Source organism: Camellia sinensis, chromosome 1, assembly GCF_055761805.1.
Source record: "Camellia sinensis isolate YWXY chromosome 1, ASM5576180v1, whole genome shotgun sequence".
Lineage (NCBI taxonomy): Eukaryota > Viridiplantae > Streptophyta > Magnoliopsida > Ericales > Theaceae > Camellia > Camellia sinensis.
Window position 1 is genome coordinate 229,308,157 of NC_138961.1, and position 21,319 is coordinate 229,329,475.

Sequence of the window (21,319 nt, forward strand, 5' to 3'; positions counted from 1 at the left end):
CTAAATAAGTGCACTTTTTGTCTTTTTAGACTAAAAAGTTGAGGTTGAAAATATGAATGTTTGGGTTAACTTTTTGACTTTTTATGGAAAAATGTGTAATAAAAAATTGTAAAAAATAGTTTGTAGGGGAAAATTAGAATTGTGAATTGTGCAGCCGTAATTGTTGACTTTTGGTGAATAGTGATGACTTTTTAACTTTTTGAGTAACTTTTTGGCTTTTTGACTTTTTTTAAACTACCCAAACTTGGCCTAAATAAGTTGAAATATATTTTTTTAACCCTAAAAATATCGAGTTAAACTGAGGCCAAGTTTGGCTACTACAAAATAATCCATCTTTTTATCTTTTTTTCATCATATTACCTCTCTACTTTTTTGCACATCTTTTCGTAAAAAGACAAAAAATACACTTATTTAGGTCATTCAAAACAACCCCTGAGTAAATTGGGTAGGGGATCGGACCAATGACCACTCCCAATAGGAAGTAGTAAACTTTTTGGCCAAGTTAGAGTATGGGTGCAACTTGGGTGGTCTCAACTTGAGCAATTCAAGCTGAGCTCGAATTTTTTTAGGGCTTGGTCAAAAAAATTTCAAATTCGATATGGGTTTGGCCAAAAAATTCAAAAGCCTGAATTAAATTTGGGTGGATTTGGACAAAGACGTCAAACAACCCGAGCAATTCGAAACCCAAATTATACATATATAGATATATAAAAATATTAAATATACATATAAATTATTAGCCATTTTATTAAAGTAATTTATATTATTAAATCATATTGAATATATATTATATATATAAATAACATAAAATCTTATTTTTTTTGCTTTTTATTTTCACTCATAAATTGTAAGAATTACTATAGTGACATCTCTCTTATACAAATTATTTGTTTTGATGGTATTAATAATTTTATATTAAAAAAAATTATAAACAGAGTCAAATTCTAATAATTTAATAATGTAGCTACCAAAAAAAAATGAACTTCATTTACAATTCGGACAATTCGGGCAACTCGAGTTTAACTAGGGTCGGACTTGGGCAGATAACCTCAGGTTACAATTCGGACTTGGGTCTATCTCAGCACAACTTGGGCTTGGATAACCTCCCAAATCGACCAGACCTACCTAAGTTACACCCGAGTTAGAGGAAATAATGTTAAAAATTCTATTAAAATTTTTACTAAATGTCTTGCCTAATATAAATTTTATTTAGATTTTATAGCCTCGGGAGAAGTTTACTAATTTTTTTTTTCAGTTAGAGAAAGGAATTGCACCTGTCAGATATAACGTGTCCTTTTATAATTGGTTTATTGTACACCGTCAGGAGACAAATTCGTCACATGATCATCGCCTTTGCGGTGGGGGGGCTATATAAACAAACAAACGCAAAGCGGCTCTCTCTCTCGGCTTCTCTATTTCTCACTTCGTGTTGGTTTTCTCTTGCTAATCGGCCACCGAGAGATCGGATTCAGACACTCGATTTTCTTACCCACAAATTCAAACATGAAAATCTTCGTCAAGACGCTCAAAGGCACTCACTTCGAAATCGAAGTGAACCCTCAACACACTGTAACAATCTTATCTCCCTCTCTCTTTTTATATTCGCTTTTTAGTTACTGCTACAAATTTTGAATTGAGGTTTGTATAATTAGGGCATGAGTTAGGGTTTTCGAAATTTACGTATCGCGATTCAATTTTTTATTTTATTTTTTTAATGTAGTGTTTGTTTGATGTGACTTCATGTTTCTATTGTATAGGGTGAATTTTGTTACTGGTACAGTGATAGGATTGTTTTTTTTTTTTTGATCGGCAATAGGATTGTGATGTTATATTTTATATACTTTGCTGGATATGAAGTAATCTATCGCAATATGTGTAATAGTGATAGATTACATTGTAGGTTGTTTTTAATATGCTCCGCCTGTAAAACTAATTTTTTGAGAAATTGAATTATGGGTTTGTATGGGGAAAGACAATTGGTTTTTGGTTTTTTTTTTTTTCTTTTTGATTTTTTTCACTACAAAGACAAATGTTTTACAAAATAAAAAAAAAAAAACAAATCTAAACAAAATATCACGTCAAACCCCATAATCATTTCACTTTTTCTCTTACAAACATCACATGCAACCACAAAAAAAACCCAACTATCTTCACAAATATAAAAAAAAATTTCTCTAATAATATGCTACAACTAAAAAAGCCTACAAAAAAAACTCATTTCTCAAACATCCACTATATATGCTTAGAACTAGAAAATACTTGATTTTGACAGACTGATGGTTGATTTTTAGGTAATGGGATTTATGAAAACTGATTGGAACTGCGATTCATATGCTTTTTTCCTTTTGTTGTCAGACCAACTCATGATAACTGGAATAGTGCAATATATTTGAGAGATAGACTATAGGTAACATGCTCATCTGTAGAGTTTTAAGCCAGAGTGTGATGCCACGAATCCACGATACAGTTAGGCTAAATAAATGTGTGAGTTAACTTGCAAGCCACTAAATTCAGTAGACTATTTTAAAAAATATTTTGAACGGAGGTGCTATGTTTTGAATTGGGATTCTAGCTCTTGTTTCTCAAGAGAATTCTTTCCCCTTTGGAGTTGAAATCTGTGTTGGAAATTTTCAGATAATAATTTCAATTACTCAAATGTCAAGCTAAAAGTGCTTTCTTCTTCTTTTTTGTATTTTTATTTTTGAAATCCCCATTTTCTATGGAGTCTTAATTAATGGTGCTAGACAAATAGGGAGCACGCAGATCTAATGGTGGTCTTAACAACACATGGCCCTTCTTTTTTTTGTTTTTAGAACAGTGGGTAAATAACAACTATTGTAGTAGATCTATTTTCTGCTCTTTGATACTTCTGTTTGTGTGTTCCCTCATAAAGCAGATTTGGGTTGTTCACATCATGTTCTTATTTATTTATTTTTCCTTATCAAGTCTTACATGGCACCACCATATGCATGTTTCCTGTGTTTGGTTATCATGAAATCTTACCCTTTCTAGTATCTGAGGATGAGTTGATAGTATCACTCACCACTCTCTCTGGGTCAAGATAGTTCACTCAATTTGTGAGACGATGATGTTAATGGTCTATTCAGGTTGCCGATGTGAAGAAAAATATTGAAACAGCTCAGGGTTCAGATGTCTACCCTGCTGCACAGCAGATGCTTATCCATCAGGGTAAAGTTCTCAAGGATTCGACAACATTGGAGGAAAACAAAGTTGCTGAAAATAGTTTTGTTGTCATCATGTTATCTAAGGTGAGTAAGGTTATATGCATGGAGTTTCTCCTACTTCTATCATTTTTGCATATTATTCTAGGCATGAAAGTGAAGCAGGGCACGTAGGAAAATGGAGTTGTTGTATTGATTGCTGATATGGGTAATAAAAATGTAATTTTTAGGCAGATGTAGGCCTTAGATTCTGGGAAAGCTGTTCTTGATTGGTTGATAATATGTATTACTATCAACGAAGGCAACCTATTGCTGGTAGTCAACAACTAATTGTGTACTTTCGTGTTGCTCTTTCATTTTCTTTGTGTCTTTGGTGTTGGGGGATGGGGGTTCATATTTGCTTCCATTCTCTGGTTCCTATTCATTTTATTTAACAGTCAGTAACTTAGATGTTAACTTAGCATCTATAATGTAGCAAGATTTTGATTTTAAGATGCTTATTCTGTATGCATGCTGAAACACTTGTAGAACAAGGCATCAGGTGGGGCATCAGGTGGGGCCTCAACTGCATCATCTGCACCTTCAACTCAGGTAAATGCAGTGCTGCTCAGTTGTTATAAGCATTGGTGTCGGATTCATTAAAATTATTCTTTGGAGTGTAGTAAAATAAATATTCAAAAGTGATCTTTCCTTTTTTGGAAGATTAGAATAAAAACCTTTCCCCCCTTTTTCTTTAGTTTCTTTCCTCAGTCTAACGGATTGCACCTTTTCTTTTTTCATATCCTACCCAGAAACCTCCCAACCATGACCCACCCTTGGGCCTTGAACCCTTTACCTTAGTCTACTAAAGGAGTGAGATTATAAAACCCTTGTATGGCTTCTTCGATTTATCTATAAAAAGAAATATGACCAACAATGGTTCGAATATATATGCAAGAATTTCGTTAATTAATGAATATAAATAAAGAATTACCATTTGAGTGGCCTATGTGAATATGAACCAGGAGCAAAGAATCCTCTAGCAGTAGACACAGATGCTCAATTTTCGCATTTCAAAAAGTTCACAAAAGACACGGAAAAAAAAAAAAAGTCAATTTCCCAATTTTTGACATTTATTTTAGAATTTCAATTAAGAAGAATTTTTTTTTTAAAAATGATGTTTTTTTAGCATTTGCCAAATAATCTCAGAATTTGTATTATGACATTTCCATACTGAAAAAAAAAAAGAGCAGCAGCTAAAAAAGTGTTCGGAATCTGTTGGACCTGGTAGTTTTAAATGAATCATAAATTGTGAATTGAATAGTGAATTGTAAGATTCATTACTAGTTCTATTCCAAAGTAGATCAACCCATAGATTCGCATCAAGCTATGTATGATTTGTGAATAGTAAGATTCTGATAACATTCACTGATTTTTTGGACTACGTTATATCATTGTTTTATTGTAAAATTTCAAGTATGGTTTAATCTTTACGTCTATTATAGAGAAACATTATATTGTCCTTATTTTGATTTTCACATTTAGTAGACTTATCTACTTCATATGTGTAATGATGCAAACACGAAGTTAAATAAAGGGGGAGAATCTAATATTGCATAATGAGTAGGTTTAGCAATTCCATATATTTTCTCGTTACATATTAATAGAATTCATTGATGTTCTCTCCTTCAGCATGTCGTTGTTGGAGTCCCTGCTATAGTGTTTATTAATGAACCGAAGGTGCTTGCCTACAAAATGGACCCAACTCAAGCCAAAGCTCCATTTGTAGGCAAATCATGGCTTTGAATATATGCCCTATTTTTCTGTCTGGCCCAGAAGAATTTCCATGTAGATTTCATTGGATTTTGAATACATTTAACTTGGAGTTGAAATTATAAATTGGTGGACTTTTGTGGAACGAGGGTTAAATCTTGAATCATTTGATCTTGTGTCCTGTTATTGATGACTTGTTACATGAAGTGCTAATGGAGCAGCTTTACTGTGTAGGCCCAGCCAGCTAGTTTTTCTGCTCCTCCAGCACAGCCATTAACAGCACCTCAAGCTCCTGCATCAACTGTGGGGATGTGAGTTATAATTTATTTTGTCCCTTCTTTTCTTGTAAAATTGTTTGAAAATAACTTGGAAATTTATTTGTTATGGTGTTCAATTGAAAACTTCTCACCATGTTGGTTCACCTTTTCCTATTTGTTCATCTGTGCAGTCCACAATCTGCCCCTGAATCCACTCCTGCCCCTGCCCCTGCCCCTACCTCGTGAGGAACAACTTTTGCTGTTATATTCATATTTGACTGTTTGAGGCCATTGGATATCCTGCTTTTAGTGTTTCATTAGAATTTAATCTTGAGAACATAATTTGTTTGTTTTTTATTTGATCTCTCTCTCTCTCTCAAAACCTTTTTTCCTGAAGCAGATCAGAATCAGATGTTTATAGTGAAGCAACATCAAATCTTGTTGCTGGAAGTAACTTAGAGGGTATCATTCAACAAATTCTTGACATGGGCGGTGGGAGTTGGGACCGGGACAAGGTTGTCCGTGCTCTGCGTGCTGCATTTAATAATCCAGAGAGAGCTGTTGAATACCTGTATTCAGTGAGTCCACTCTTGCTTCTTGGTACATGTATCTTTTGGTGTTTCACACTGTTAAAAATCAATGTATAAAGAGAAAAATACAGAGAGAATAAATGTATCTGATGATGATCTTATTATTGATTGATTTGTGTTATACACTGTCTATTACAAATGGTTCCTTATATAGATGTAGGTGTAGTGGATGGTGGTAGTGGTGTAGTGGGTTAGGTTTAGTGGAGTAGGTGAGGTGGTAGTGGTGTAGTGGGTTAGGTTTAGTGGAGTAGGTGAGGTGGTAGTGGTGGTAGGTGATGGTAAATTCTAACAGCCCCTCGCGAACTCAAGGAGGATAGAAACTAACCAACTTGAGTTTGGAGAGAGTAACAAAACAAGAAAATACATAAAAATAAAAGAGGATAGGAGACACTGTATGGTCGTGTCAGACTATTGTAGAAGACAGTTTATGGGGTCATGTCGGACCGTTGTAGAAGACAGTTTACGGGGTCATGTCGGACCGTTATAGCAGACAGTTTACGGGGTCATGTCGGACCGTTGTAGCAGACACTGTTGTGACAGTTGTTGTGACAGTTTACGGAGTCTTGCTGGACCCTTGTAGAAACTAACCGGAATCAATGTCGGGACAGTTTACAGAGTCTTGTCGGACCCTTGTAGAAACTAACCGGAATCTATGTCGGGACAGTTTACAGAGTCTTGTCGGACCCATAAAGGAGCTAACCGGAATTAATGTCGGGACAGTTTACAGAGTCTTGTCGGACCCTTAAAAAGTCGCACCCTCAAAAGGTGTGCCCAATTTTTCAAAAGACGTGCCATCAAAAGCGTGCCCGATTCATTAAAAGGTGTGCCATGAAAAGGCGTGCCATGTTGTCGGCGTCAAGAGACGCGCGATGCGCGTGGCTGCCTCGGCTATTTAACCAAGACAGAGCTGAGGCAGAGGTGAAGACAAACAATTGGCGAAAATCCTCTGAAAAACTCTTCGTTTTGCTGAGAAGGTTTTGCTGAGAAGATACTCTGTAACACTCTCTATAACACTCTGTTGCCCAGAAAAAATGGCTTCGTCTTCCCGCAGGCTGCTCACCCTCTTTCCCGACCTCAACGAGTCCACAGGAGAGAGAACTGGTGCGGTGGCCAGTGAACCTCAACCAAACACCGCTGGGTTTGCTCCGCTGAACTTTCCGATGCGGTCTGTGGAGCAAAAAATGGCGGTGCAGTCGGATGTGGAGGCCAATCAGTATACGTTGAAGTCATGTGTGGAAACCATGACGGCGGTCACAAACCTGTCGCACCGGCTGCAGAGTAGGACAAATGAGGTGCAGCAGTTAAATGCCCAGCTGGCTCTGCTCCAACGCATGTATAAGGATGCGCGAGCAGAGATAAGTGTGCTAACGGCAGAAAACAAGGAGCTGAAGCGGAAGGCCACCGTTATGTTCCGATTTGGAGGGCCGCCATATGCTGCAGTGGAGGAGCAGGAAGTAGTGAACGTGCTCGGTGGACAAGGAAACACGGAGACCGGACTGGCACGGGACACTCAAGATAAAAGTAAGAAGAAGAGACCTGCAGTAGAATAGAGAAGGGAAAAGAAAAATCCCACTGTGGGTGTGGTTGGTTTTTTTTTTTTTTTTTTTTTTTTTTGTTTTTTTTTTTTTTGTGTAAAATGGTGATCGGGGTGAGGCCCGATATGAATAAAATGAGTTTGCAGTTCGTCTTCTTCCTCTTTGTTTGTTTGTTTGTTTGTTTTTTTTTTTTATTTTAAATAAATAAATAAATAAAATAAAATAAAAGAAAGAAAGTGGAGCAACGGGTGAGGTGCAAAAGGTGATGATAATTGTTTGTGAGTGGAGAATAAAGAAAAGAAAAGAAAGGGGTTGTGTGGCACTTTTTTTTTTTTTTTTTTTTTTTTTTTTTTTTTTTTTCTGGAAAAGCATGCTGTGTCCCCCACCATCCAAACACTGAGCTAAACTGATGGTTATATGTGCTGGATCTGGGTGAAGCGTGGGTGGTAATGCTTTTGTTCCTTCAAGCTGCAAGTAGCAGTCAGAAAGCAAGCCGTATACATAAGCAAGGCGCTGTTTGCGATGCCCATCAATTGCAGGGTAGACAAACATGGAATAAATTCGGCAATCAGCACCATAGGATCTTTCAGGAAGTTCAATACCAAGATCAGGATGAAGAAATTTCATAAATTGACGAGCATCATCCGGATTCTGAAAGAGCAAAAAAATGAGAGAAAGTAGAGAGAGAGAGGAACAGTAAACACTCAATCTCTTCCCTCCTTCGCTCTCTGAGTTCACAGTCTCTCTCCGATCCGACGGCCACGATCTTCTCACGCCAGCGGTGATCTTCTCACGCCAGCGGCAGTCTGTGGACTAGCAACCTAGTGTGCACAGGCTTCGTCGATAGCAGCGGAGACGGAGGGTTTGCTTTGGCGAGGTATGTGTAAAAAAATCTTAGCGGACTAGGTTGAGGTCCGGCGGGCGGCCAAGGCGAGGTTGCCGCCCGCCGGTGAAGCGAAAAAGACTAAGTGCTTAACCTTGCTCTGATACCATGTTAAAAATCAATGTATAAAGAGAAAAATACAGAGAGAATAAATGTATCTGATGATGATCTTATTATTGATTGATTTGTGTTATACACTGTCTATTACAAATGGTTCCTTATATAGATGTAGGTGTAGTGGATGGTGGTAGTGGTGTAGTGGGTTAGGTTTAGTGGAGTAGGTGAGGTGGTAGTGGTGTAGTGGGTTAGGTTTAGTGGAGTAGGTGAGGTGGTAGTGGTGGTAGGTGATGGTAAATTCTAACACACACTAATTTGATCTAGCTTGGGTCAGATGGAAATTGCTTTCCTTAAAAAATTTCAATAGATTATTTAGCACAATTGGCTAGCTGAAGTCATTACAGGACTAATAAGGAACACAGTTTGTGTTCATTGTTTCCGAAACCCTTAAACTTTTGGAGGGATAAGCTATGGTTTAATCTCTGAACTCTTTGAGAATTTTGTTTTAACAGCTTACACCCATCCCACTTTACATTCCAAAATTCCTGATGTGATTTTGGTTTTGTATGTAGCTTGCTTTGTGAGTTCCTTTTTTTTGCCTCTTTTGATTTGGTTCTGTCCTCACAAAGTGAACCACTGAGTTGGAACCACTTTGGTTTTGTGGAATATTTTCATCTCCTGTGGCTCATTTTAATCCCTTGATCATTATATAGTTTTTATTATGCTTTGGTCTTAGTTACATCATCTGTCTAACTGGGGCAAAAAAAATCAGGGCATTCCTCAGCAAGCTGAAGTTCCACCTGTGGTTCAAGCTCCTGCAAATGGGCAGGCTGTGAACCCTCCAGCCCAGGCTCCACAGCCAGCAGTGCCTTCCAGTGGACCCAATGCAAATCCTCTTGACCTTTTCCCACAGGTAGGTCATCTTTAACCTGTGATGTTTTTGTTTTATGTAGAACCCAGTTATGGACTCTCTTTTTAAAATCAGGGCCTTCCAAATGTGGGCTCAAATGCAAGTGCTGGCACTTTGGATTTTCTGCGTAACAGTCAACAGGTAGATAGACAGAATGCTTTTTCCAATTCTATGAGATTATTTATTGAAAAGGACCTCAGAGTTCTAATTGTGGATTTTGTGTCTTAGTTCCAAGCTTTGCGAGCAATGGTGCAAGCCAACCCTCAAATCTTGCAGGTACTATTATCTTTCTTATCTTATCTGTATTTTTGTTGTCAGTTTTTTTTTTTCATTTAACTTCTTCATTCTCTGAGGATTTTTGACATTTTCTTTTAATTGCAGCCTATGCTTCAGGAGCTGGGAAAGCAAAATCCTCAACTGATGCGGCTCATTCAGGAGCATCAGGCGGACTTTCTACACTTGATCAATCAACCTGTTGAAGGGGGTGAAGGGTGAGATGACATCTTTTCTGGTGTTGCTTACATTTTGTACATATTTGAAGTTGGATTCATGTAATGCAGACTTATCTGTGTTTAATTTTTTGGGCTGATGGTTGATGCTGGTTTTCTTATATATGTGGAATCAGCAATGTACTGGAGCAACTGGCTGGAGCAATGCCACAGGCTGTGACTGTCACACCAGAAGAGCACGAGGCAATTGAACGTGTAAGATGATTCACTGTCATTTCTAAACTGATATAATTATCATCATGCTTAGGTTTCTGTTCTGTTTATTGTCAATTACAGCAAAATTGACGGGATGACTACTATTGCTGTTGTTAAGATAGTCCCTATCATAGTTGTCAATCGGGATTCGTATTGTGAATCGAAATGACCTCGTACTAAATCGCAAATTGAATTGTGAATTGTAAAAATTCGGTCACTTTTTTTTAAATTACTTAAAAACATATATCTGCACATTTAGATGTTAAGTATATCTTATAAATATGAAATAATTAGACTTAAATCAATGAAAATGTTATTTTGAATGATAATTACCTAGTTTAATAGGTAGGAAGTTAACAAAGGTTCCTATATAAGATCATTATCTTACCTTTTTTTTTTTATAGATACAATGATATTGATAAACATACATACTTTTCTAAGTAACAATGAGCAAATAATAAAAAATAATTATTTAGAATCTTTTATTTTAAACCCTAAAATATTTTAAAAGGTATAACTGACCCCACACATGTAATATTCAACTGTATTCAATTTAATAAAATAGCAATGGATTATCCATAGGGTAACTTTAATCGTAAACACCTTTAGAAAATATATTATGTTTTTTAGGGGAAAAAATGAGAAGAAAGTTCAAAAATATATTGGGTCTAACTGAATCTGATTGAATCTTATTAAAAACTTCATGATTACTAAAATAACAATAAATCATGTATATATGTTGGTTATCTTGGTATTAAACGCTATTAGAAGTTATATTATCTCATTTTCACTAAAAAGATGGAGAAAAAAAAGTCAAAAATATGTTGGACACAATAATTTCAAAAATTGCATGAATTGTAAAAAGTGAATCGAATTGTGAATCGATTATAAATCGTGCGATTCACTAGAGGTTCACTTCTAAAATAGATTCACCCATAGATTCGTATTGATTTTGCAAAAATTGCAAATTGAATCGCGAATCGTAAGATTTTGATAACAGAGGTCCTATATGAGGTTTTAAACCTTGATGTCTGCCTGGGCATAATGCTTGTGGCAAACATTTCGGAGTTGAAGACTTGGGATCAAGAAGTTCCATGATGGGGTAGTACTGATGGCACATGTTTCGTGCTTTGGAAACCACTATTCAATGTTTAGAGTTGACTTTATGCATAAACTTGTCGCTTTAAGTAATTTAAAAAACTTCTCAAGCTTTTCTTATTATATATGAATAGTCATGAGGTAGAATTGGCAAGTTTAGTCCCTATTTGATATTGTTTTCCTTTTTCTGTTTTCGGAATCAAAAACAATGAAAAGTTCGAAAACATCATTTTCATTTTTCCGCCCAAAAATAGTTTTGTGAATTGCATTCAGAAAATTTAAGAAAATATGGAGTCCTGGGGTCCTTGGAGATGATAATTAGATGAATCTAATACTCACACCTTACTCAATTCCATGTAATTATGCTATATATTGGCATTGTTACATTATTGAACTCTTTTCAATTGGAATGTAAAACTTGTTAGGATTGTGCTATTCAATTGAACTTGCATTGTGGAATTTTTCTATTGGCCAGTGACTATCTCAATGCATAGAGAGAAGACCTAGAGAGAAGCTCTTGAAGCAATCTCTTTTTTACAAGATACCACAACTACCGGTTATAAACCTAGGCACTTCCACTAACTACCACTCACATGCTTGGCACATGCCACTTACATCATACCTCATGCATTAAAGAACTTGTCCTCAAGTGGGGGGGGGGGGGGGGGGGGGGAAGAAGAAAAGAAACAACTACCAGAAATAAACAATTGAAGCAAAAATACATGAACTAGTCTACTACATCAAGAACAAGATGTTGAACATTAAAGGTATTGAAAATGTTCATGTGAGGAGGCAAGCCCTTTGATTTAATTTTTTAAGTGCGTAGTATGATGATATATGGTATTAATTCTTGTTGATAATGGGATTTGGCAGCTTGAAGCGATGGGTTTTGATCGAGCTATAGTATTGGAAGTTTTTTTCGCATGCAACAAGAATGAAGAGCTTGCAGCAAACTATCTTTTAGATCACATGCATGAGTTTGAGGATTGAAGTACAAAGTGGTTCTTTCCTTGTTCTTTCGTACTTTCTCTTCATTTTCTGTTCTTTTAAAGTGTCTTGACTTTTTCTTAGCTATATAAATGTTGGTTAAGTTTTTTTTCTTTATTATTCAGTTTATTGCCCCAGTAGTTGTAATTCAAATTATAGAGGAGATTGTTGGGCAATCTTGTTTTCTTAATAGTATTTTCGGTTTTTATGTTTATTGGTAATTCATGATGCTATACTTTTTTTCTTTGTCCTTTTCCTTGCTTTCTTGCTGAAGCTCCAAATACAGGATTGTCTCGTGACAACACGGATGTCTGTGGCATCGGATGCAAAAATTTGGCTTTGCAATTGTATCCCACATTTGACTATCCTTAACTCTTGAGAAGATCAATGGTGGTGGCTTAAAATGTGTGTTTTCTAAGAGCTACTTGATGGAAAAAAATTTTGGGGAAGTAAAAATTTGCCCTATCGAATGACAGGTGGAACCTTAAAGCTTTGTGGGTTTCACATATTATTGTCTTATAGGAGATATCTTTCTCTGGGGTTTGCTATTTTGGTGTTGAAGTTGAGAAAGTTGGAGAGGGTTTCAACAGAGAAAATGGTTTGTCTAAGGTGGAAAATATTTTTTGAACTTTGGTACTTCACTAACGTTGTGTTTGGTTGAGAGATTTGGGAAGAGATTTGAAAATAGAAATGGAAAAGATATGTGAAATTAGGTAAAATATAAGTATATTTTATTCATTTTATCTATTCTTTTTTTTTTTTTTTTTCAAATCTCTTTTCAAATTTTTTAACAAAACACAGCGTAAGAGATTGGAGAGTTTTAAATGCTAAAAGATTTTTGCCTAGGAGATCGAAACAAGATTGGCGGCTTTGAAATGACAAAAACAAGATTGCTGATGGGATGATCTAGGTAAATGGAGGGATTGTTTAGAGAATAAATTGGCTCATCGTTGTTGAGAAACTATTACATGTTACTCTGGTGTGCATAAATAGTCTAATGTCATGAATCCTGTCTAGGTCTGATGCAATAACATGGCTACCAAACCAGGAGTTCGGATTCTCGGCCGCCCTTCTCGGCGGCCGTTCCAGCAGCCCCCCAAAACGACGTCGTTTTGGGGGTTTTTTGATTTTTTTTTTTTCTTTCTTCTTCCTCGTTCGAACAGAACCGGAGGGGAGGGGAGGGGAAGAAGAGAGAGAGGGAGAGGGGAGGGGAAGAAGAGAGAGGAAGGGAGAAGAAGAGGGAGCCGCCGGTGGGCCGGACTGGAGGGGGCCATAATCACCGGAGGCGGAGGCGGGCTGGAGGCGGAGGCGACGGCGGTGCAGCTGTTGCGACGAGCTGGATCGGGTGACGATCGGACGGCTGGCGAGCTCGACGACCTGCGACGGCGAGCTTGACGACCTGCGACGGCGAGTCTTCGGCGAATCCGGACCCCCTCCCCTCCCCTTCCTCTCTCTCTTCTTCCCCTCCCCTCCCCTCCCCTCTGGTTCTGCGAAGAAGGGAAAAAAAAAAAAAAAAAAAAAAAAAAAAAAACATGAAAAAACCCCCAAAACGACGTCGTTTTGGGGGGCTGCTGGGAACGGCCGCCGAGAAGGGCGGCTGAGGATCCGGATTCGCCAAACCAGTGGTGGTCAAAACTATTTAGTAGTTTTGGCTTTTTTCATGCTCTGTTTGAATGGACAGCATGTTGATTGAATGGGCAACCAGTTGGTAAAAAAATCCGTGTTATTGTTTCCGTCAAACAATACAAATATTTATATTTTTACAGATGTCTTGCATCTCATTATCGAAGAATCCCAATACGTGTAATATGTTCTCTGAATAATTTGAACCAATGAAATAGTGGCGAATTCTCTTCAAAACCCATAAAATTTGCCGTGGGATTATAGTGTGAGACTTATCAGTTGGGTGCAACAATAACTAATAGGTGCACAAGAAGTAGGTTAAACATTTATAAAAAATTAATATATATTAAAAGTAAGTTGCAATTAAAATTTTAAAACTAACTAATGAGATCATTTGACTCAATTAGTACTACCTGGCGCCGAAAGTAGGGATAATAATTTGCCCAGCTTCAGTCCTAATCCTGTATCCCTCGTGCCATCCCATGGCCAACAAAAAAATGGAAATGGGGCAGAATTTACTTCCCTCCCCCAACCCAAATTTAGGAGCTCAACCCAATGTTAAATTGCAACGTGATAAGAAAATTAATCAATTGCAAACAAATTAATCAATATTCTCAAAGTCCTATGTGTTGCACGCCACCCAATCGTATTTTATTACTAAGGTTGTTTTCCAAGGCCTTTTGATATGGTCGTTTACGTATTTGCCTCAGCCTCTTTACTATAAACTTTCTTGTACTTTCGGGTCATCAGGGAGACAACAACAATATGTTGACTATATCACCTTACGTCTATGAATAATGTCAGATTGTTTCAATGGCCTGAAAAAGAAAGGTCAAGTTTCTAGAAAGGACAAAGCCGCCATAATTGATCAACTCTTGTGAAACAATTCAAACATGAAACGTAGGTTGAAGTTATGTCTACAAGCACCATAAGGGCTCACATTTCTTTCAAATTTGTAGTGAGGGATGAGTTATAAACTCCGAACTTATTGACTTTTGAGTTCAACTTTTATTAGTTTCTCTTGTATTTAACCGATACCTATGATTTGTAGTTAATTACAAATATTTGAATATCCGAAATTTACTTTGTAGGATTGAGTGCCCTAGGGAATATTCCACCCCTGATGAAAAATCATCAAAGACCAACTGTCATAAGGTCACGTTTCACATAAAAGCTTCCATCGATCACCTTGCTTCTGGTGGTGGTGACAGCCTCTTGGGAGTTTCCTCAGGAGCTTTCTTGTGCTGTTTCAGATCACCAAATAGGAAACAGCAAACATGGGCAGGAAACTGGATGCTCTGCTCGGAAGAAACTCAAAGACAAGTAAATTGAAGGGCCTGGCTAACCTGGCTATCGCTCGAATTAACATACTTAAGAACCAGCGCCACGCCCGGTGCACCCACGCTCGGTCTGATGTTGTCCAGCTACTCAACCTTGGTCACCAAGACCGTGCTCTCCTTCGTGTAATTTCATACTCCCAAACCTGTGTGTGTGTGTGTGTATAAATTTTGACTCAATCTTCATAATAGGTTGAGCAAGTGATCAAGGAGCAGAACATGTTGGACGTGTTTGGTATGATAGAAAACTACTGCCATCTCTTGACACAGAGGATCACGCTTGTTCAAAACAACAGGTTAGAGATTTTTGTGTGTAATTCAAGCTCTCATTTTCTAACCAATACCTACTTGCATCTAGTTTCGATTGTATAAAGTGTGAATGTGTTTATACCAGGGAATGCCCAGACGAGCTCAGCGAGGCCATATTGAGCTTGATCTTTGCCGCTTCAAGATGCGGAGAATTCCCAGAGCTCCAAGAGATTAGAGGAATCTTCACCTCAAGATACGGGAAAGAATTTGTCGCTCGTGCTCTCGAATTAAGAAACAACTGCAGAGTTAATCCTAAGGTAAGGGTTGAATGTTCATGGATCACAATTGCAGAAAGATGTTCTTCTCACAATAATTATGTTGTTTTACTCTAGATGATCCAGAAGCTTTCAACGACACAAGCAAGCTTGGAAAGCAGACAACAATTGCTGAAACAAATTGCTTCTGACAACGGAATCAGTCTACAGCTTGTGGACGATGTTTATGTGACTGCTGGGGTAAGGAAACTATAAACGCTGATGACAGTTGTTGAGACAACAACAAACAATAATAATGATGTGTTAATCAGAATATTGAATATCTAACCCCAGAAAGCCACCATCTTTTGATGATTGCAGGAGAAACAAGAAATCAATCAACAAGAAAAGCAGCTTCAACCTAATAAAGTGTCTAACTTGAATGATCCTGAGTTTGGTGTTCACGATCGTGATTCTTCTGAAGTGATGACACAGAATGAGAAATTCTCTGAATCAACGAAAGTTAGGAAGAAGTATAGAGATGTGGCTGAAGCAGCCCAGGAGGCTTTTGAATCTGCCGCTTATGCGGCGGCAGCTGCAAGAGCTGCAGTTGAACTATCTAGATCTGAATCATGGGATGAAGACCCTGATGACCATAATGATTCCAATCATGTTCGTTCGAATCGTACGATTCACGATTCGATACGATTTGCAACAAAAACAATTTGAATCGTGTTGTTGAATCAAAAATTGAGTGAAACGTGAGATTCAATTTGCGATTCACTACGGTTCAATTCTATTTTTGTTTTTGCTTACATAATGCATGAAACGACGTCATTTTCACTAAACTAGCAAGATATATAAAAGAGATCAATTGGTTGTATTGATACACATGATGTTATTATATGTATATATATATACATATTAAATTTAATTATTTTGATATTTACATCATTTTAAGCACACCAAATAAATTTTATATGTTTATAGATATATAAAATTATATATTATATCAAATAAAATGAATTTTATAATTCATGATTTACTATTACATTCGATTCGTAATTTGACAATAATGGTTCCAATCATAAACAAGAATTTGCATTCATTTCTGGTCGGTCATCCAAATCTGAACATAGGGATGCAGCTTCGGAGGATGTCAAACATTCGGAACAAGGGTTGGGTTTTGACGAAACCCATCCAATTGATAGCTTCTGCTCTGAGTCAGAAGGTGAGGACACGGCAGTCGACTTATGCCGTGTTTGGTGGGAGATTTGAGAAGAGATTTGAAAATGAAAATGAAAATGAAAAAAATAAGTAAAATGTGAATAAAATATACACTATGTTTGGAATGATTTCCAAACTATGATTCTACTTGCACATTCCAATATGATGTTTGGATAGTATTCTCAAATCACATTTCTACAACATTTAGAAAACTACAGAAAACTGTGAGGCGCTATTTTCAATATTTTTTTTTTCAAATTGGGCCTAACTAGTCGTCCCATCGGATTTTTTTTTGCAATTGATATATGTTAATTTTTATATATTCGAAAAAAATATTTTCCGAATTTTTAAATTTTTTTATATGTTTTAATAGAATTTTGAGTTATGTGTTTGATTATGAGTTGTAAGTTTTTGTATCAAATATCATATGTTACATCAAAAATTTTCCATTCAATTCAAAACTCTTTCACCAAACAAATTTTTTACACTCAAATCATAATTCCAAAACTCGCAAATTCAAAATATAACTCCTACTCTCAAATCATAGTTAGAAAGCTCTACCAAACACAACCATATATTTTACCTAATTTCACACCTTTTTTCTTTTTTCTTTCTAAATTCTTTACAAATCTCTCAATCAAACACAGCATTAAGAAAATGAAAAGAAGCAAAAAAAAAAAAAAAAAACCCAGGACTAGAGAGGACATTGTCTAGCTCAAGTTCAGACACAGACGCTGACAATCAGTATGATGGGAAAGTGAATTCAAATCTAGCTAAGGGGTATAAACTTCATTGCCAATCTCCAAAATGGAAACCACAAAACCCTCAAGCTAATCTGACATATTCTGCAGAAAGAAGATCAAAGTTTAGGAAATACACATCGCTTGAATGCTGAAAAGCATTTACATTCACGGCACTGAGGTAAGTACACAGGCACTAATACATATGTCACAGAAGTGAAGAGCATTTTTTTTTTCGGATTCGTGATTTTTCAATTATGATACTGTGTGGGTGATTTTCTGACCACACTGCCCGTTTAGTGATCAGCTGGAGAGCACTGGCAGAATAGATGGCTTTAGCAACCTGTAACAGAAAGAAAAAGCTCCGGCGGTGGTTCTTCCACCCGGGGACACTCCGACGATCAAGTCAGTATATCTCTCAAAGATAATCAAGTGCTAAACTGAATACTCAAAACATAAATTACATACCTTAGACCCATGGGGGTGCCTCTCTTTTATAATATACTCAATCCAAGTCCCACTAGAATTATGACTTCTATGAACTCCAATTTACTGCTTACTCTGGACTCTATAAGAGATAAAGATAAAACTCCTTAAGAGCTTTATCCTTATCTTGGTTAAGTCCCCTCTTTGCTTTAGGACTCTTGTCCTTTATCTGCTTATCTCGGAATCCGATATCTTCGGAGATAACCTCGGCCTTGCCGAGATCACCTCGGCGTTACAACCAGGACACGTGGTACCTCGGCTGACACATCGGCGTCACCATGCCACGTGTTGGTATTCAGAAAATACATCCCCACAACTGCCCCCTAGGTTCTATTACCTCGGCATTCTGAGGTGATGGAACCTATTCCGATATTTTGCCACTTCTTTTCTGAGTAATGGTTCAAAAACTGATTAGCCAAGATTATCCACTCTCAGCCGATGTGTTCTCTTCGGAGAACAAGGCTTCGATCGTACTCTCCCACGCGCATGAGCTGTCATGCATATCTAACCGTTCCTTTCACGTGTTTTGTCTTCATTGGAGCGTGTCAGAGACGCGCCTGAAGGCTGTCTGTTCGTTCGTCTGCGCCGTCTGACGCGTGCGTTGCTCTAGGCGCAATAATTGCCCTATTTTTGCCGCCGTTTCACGTTTTTGACAAAACTTTTCCTTTGCCTCTATTTTTCCTTTACTCTTTCATTCTGTCTTCCTGCTCTTTCTCTCTCTGAAAGCTCTTTCTTCTTCGAATCTGCCATCGCTTCAATCTTTCTTCTGGAACTGCTCTTAATCCCTCATTCTTGCGAAGCCTTCTTTGCTGTTGCAACCAATTTCTGAGCTCGGCGAACATTGCCCCGGCTTCACCTGTTCCGGTAAGATTCATTCCCTTCAATGTTAATTTCTCTTTCTGCGCTTTTGTCTGCCTGTTGCCATTACTGATCTTGTTCGAAGCCTTGGGTGTATTTGTATCTTGAATTTGTGGCTACACCTTGAACTTCTATACTTTTTTCACCATTCTTCTTGCCACTATTCTTGATTTCCTTTTTTTTCTGTATCTTTATTGTTTCTGAGAACTATACCTCTGTTCTTGAATCTGAAACTTCGTCTTTTTTTCTCTTTTTTGTATCTGCCCCAGATCTGTGCCTTCGATCTTGTTCTTTATAGTTCTTAGGTTTGGGTTTTGTGCGTAGAACCTTCAAATTAGGGAAAACTGAAACAAGCCCTATCAGTCCTTTCCTGGATCTTTGCCGAGGTTCTTGTAATCCTTCTCAAAAAACGCCCATCTTTTGAAATATATTTCTCTTAGCTTAAGCCGACATAATGGGTATGTGGAGGCATAGGGTAAATACCCCAACAAAACTAGAATACTTTAGGCAGGAATTCTCTATCCCAACCGATGTTCATCTTAAACTAGCCGGGGATAATGATACCATCATGCCCACAGATCATACAATGTCTTTCCCTATAGTAGCTTTTACCGAATGTGGACTTCGGCTTCCACTTGATCCCCTGTTTCGCGAAGTTCTTTACTTCTATAGGCTGAACCCCATGCAACTTATTATCAATTCCTATAGGGTAATTAACGGTATTATTGCTTTAGATAGGCAAGAGAACCTTAGAATTACCCTGGCCGACCTTCAATACTGCTATACCATGTGCCCTCTTGACCTGAAGGATAGGGGTTTCGTTTATTACCTTAAACCGACATCTACTCAGTACAAAATCGTAGCCGACCTCCCAGACTCCAACAAGGGGGCTGGAGATGATTTTCTCATTGCTTCTGGAAATTGGGAATTTGGCCCAGATGAAGATGTCCACCTCTACCCTCTTCCTCGAACAATTACAGAGGGCAAGAGTAAGAGCCCTGAGTCAACACTTAGTTGTTTTTATTTAAGTCTTTAATATATTTTTATTATTTTTTTTTTCTGACGTCTGTTTCTTTGTCCTGTAGATCTTCGTCAGCCACCGAAAAATTTTCGTCAATCCTTCTTCCCAGGAACAGATCTAAAAACACTTCTTAACCTTCCAATCCATAAACGAAAAGCCCCACTGTTACTAAACTTCATCCCTACATACAAATCCACTTTACCCGACGTCCCAAGAAAAAGGAAGAAGAGTCTTTCTCCACCCACAGCCACAACCTTAACTGCTTCTACATCCCGAACAGATCAAGAGTCCACATCTGACCCGGCCGATCTTCCATTAACTTCGGCCCCCTACTTAATACCAATTCCTGAACGTAAACGTCGACGAAGGCTTGTAAAGACTGCCGAGATGGTTCGTCCAAGGCCTGTCGTTCAAGACCTTCTCGCCGATCTTCCAACTGACGCCGAAGCCGTACCAACGCAATCAATGCTCCCACCAAACCAAAGAGAGTTAAAAAGGCTCAGCCTAAAGCCAAGGCTACAGATGCCGAAGTTGAGGATGCTGTGCCTATTTCAAAGCTGGCAGAAAGCAAAAAATCAACCTCTGTTTCCACCAAGAGGTCAGCTGAGGGTCAACCCTCAGGGTCTACTCAATCAAAGAGGCCAAGGTCATCGTCTGCGACGACCTCGGCTTCAAAGAAGCCCGACGTCCCCTGGGCCCCTGATCTATCCCTGGAGGATAGGCCTATTATGGCTAGTGAAAGTGCTGACGACATTAACGTTGGTGTCGCCCTCAGCACTGCTCTTCTCCTTCCGAATGACTTGGAACGAAATGCTAAGCTTAGTGAGTATGAGAATTACGCTCTCATGCTCCAACACTCCGTTCAAGTAAGTATTTCTGTTTGTACTTGTGATTTTTTCTTCCGTTCTTTACTGAGAGTACTGTCTCACATTTCTGTTTTTTCTGCAGGCCATTCAGCATGCCCATTCATTTTCAATGCAATCTTTTGAAAATCGTCAAAGGTTAGTTGATATGAAAAGGGAAGCATCTTCCATGAAGAGAGAGATAAAGTCCCTTGAAGCAAAAATGAAAAAACTGGAGGATCAAGCCGAGGCTGCAACTAAAGTTCAAACTTTAGCTCTTGAGAAGGCCGAAGCTGCTGAGGCCGTTAGAAAAGTTGCTGAGGCCGAGAAAAGAGAGGCCGAGGCTCAAAAGGCCCAAGCGGAGAAAGAACTCCAGCAAGCTCTGGCCACGAAAGAGGCCGAAGTCAAAGAGGCCGATGAAAAGGCCTACGCCCAAGGTATGGCCGACATCGCAGAAGATTATAAGCTTCAAGTCAGGCAGGCATGCAACAGGGGATTTTCCCTAGGTTGGATGTCCCTGATAAAGAAGCTTGATCTCCCTGTTGACTCGCCCCTTCGGAATGCTGATGCCATCCCTTTGCCATTTCCCCCACCTCCACCTGAAGGTGAATTAGAATCTGATGCTGACGCCGAGGATGAAGATAAGGAAACCAATGAAGAAGCCTTGGTGAGAAAACCCAAGGATGCCGTCGTAGTCAAGTCCCCTCCTCCTACTGAGCAGGTTATG

The 21,319-nt window shown here is 38.2% G+C and overlaps 2 protein-coding genes across 3 annotated transcripts; both read left to right on the top strand.

Annotated features, from left to right (window-relative positions):
• Positions 1-1,211: 1,211 nt before the first annotated feature.
• Positions 1,212-12,188, top strand: LOC114298303 (ubiquitin receptor RAD23d). 2 transcript variants are annotated; one of them, XM_028242845.2, is made up of 12 exons: positions 1,212-1,569; positions 3,108-3,269; positions 3,711-3,773; positions 5,169-5,245; positions 5,383-5,433; positions 5,592-5,769; positions 9,029-9,169; positions 9,242-9,307; positions 9,395-9,442; positions 9,548-9,657; positions 9,792-9,870; positions 11,842-12,188. In XM_028242845.2, exons 1-12 carry the CDS (start codon positions 1,504-1,506, stop codon positions 11,956-11,958), a joined length of 1,158 nt encoding a protein of 385 aa, XP_028098646.2. In that variant the 5' UTR covers positions 1,212-1,503; the 3' UTR covers positions 11,959-12,188. The 2 variants fall into 2 exon arrangements, with proteins under 2 accessions (XP_028098646.2, XP_028098649.2); XM_028242848.2 differs by lacking the exon at positions 3,711-3,773 and having other exon boundaries at positions 1,313-1,569.
• Positions 12,189-13,544: 1,356 nt separating this feature from the next.
• Positions 13,545-16,305, top strand: LOC114298304 (vacuolar protein sorting-associated protein IST1). Its single transcript, XM_028242850.2, has 5 exons — positions 13,545-15,041; positions 15,108-15,211; positions 15,310-15,481; positions 15,557-15,679; positions 15,800-16,305. Exons 1-5 carry the CDS (start codon positions 14,856-14,858, stop codon positions 16,145-16,147), a joined length of 933 nt encoding a protein of 310 aa, XP_028098651.1. The 5' UTR covers positions 13,545-14,855; the 3' UTR covers positions 16,148-16,305.
• The last annotated feature ends 5,014 nt before the right edge of the window (positions 16,306-21,319 follow it).

Coding starts and splice junctions, on each gene's coding strand:
- LOC114298303 (XM_028242845.2), top strand. CDS start 1,504: ATGAAAATCTTCGTCAAGACGCTCAAAGGCACTCACTTCGAAATCGAA. Junction 5,770..9,028: donor CTGTTGAATACCTGTATTCA/GTGAGTCCACTC, acceptor AAAAAAAATCAG/GGCATTCCTCAGCAAGCTGA. Junction 9,658..9,791: donor CCTGTTGAAGGGGGTGAAGG/GTGAGATGACAT, acceptor ATGTGGAATCAG/CAATGTACTGGAGCAACTGG.
- LOC114298304 (XM_028242850.2), top strand. CDS start 14,856: ATGGGCAGGAAACTGGATGCTCTGCTCGGAAGAAACTCAAAGACAAGT. Junction 15,042..15,107: donor AAGACCGTGCTCTCCTTCGT/GTAATTTCATAC, acceptor TCTTCATAATAG/GTTGAGCAAGTGATCAAGGA. Junction 15,212..15,309: donor ACGCTTGTTCAAAACAACAG/GTTAGAGATTTT, acceptor TGTTTATACCAG/GGAATGCCCAGACGAGCTCA.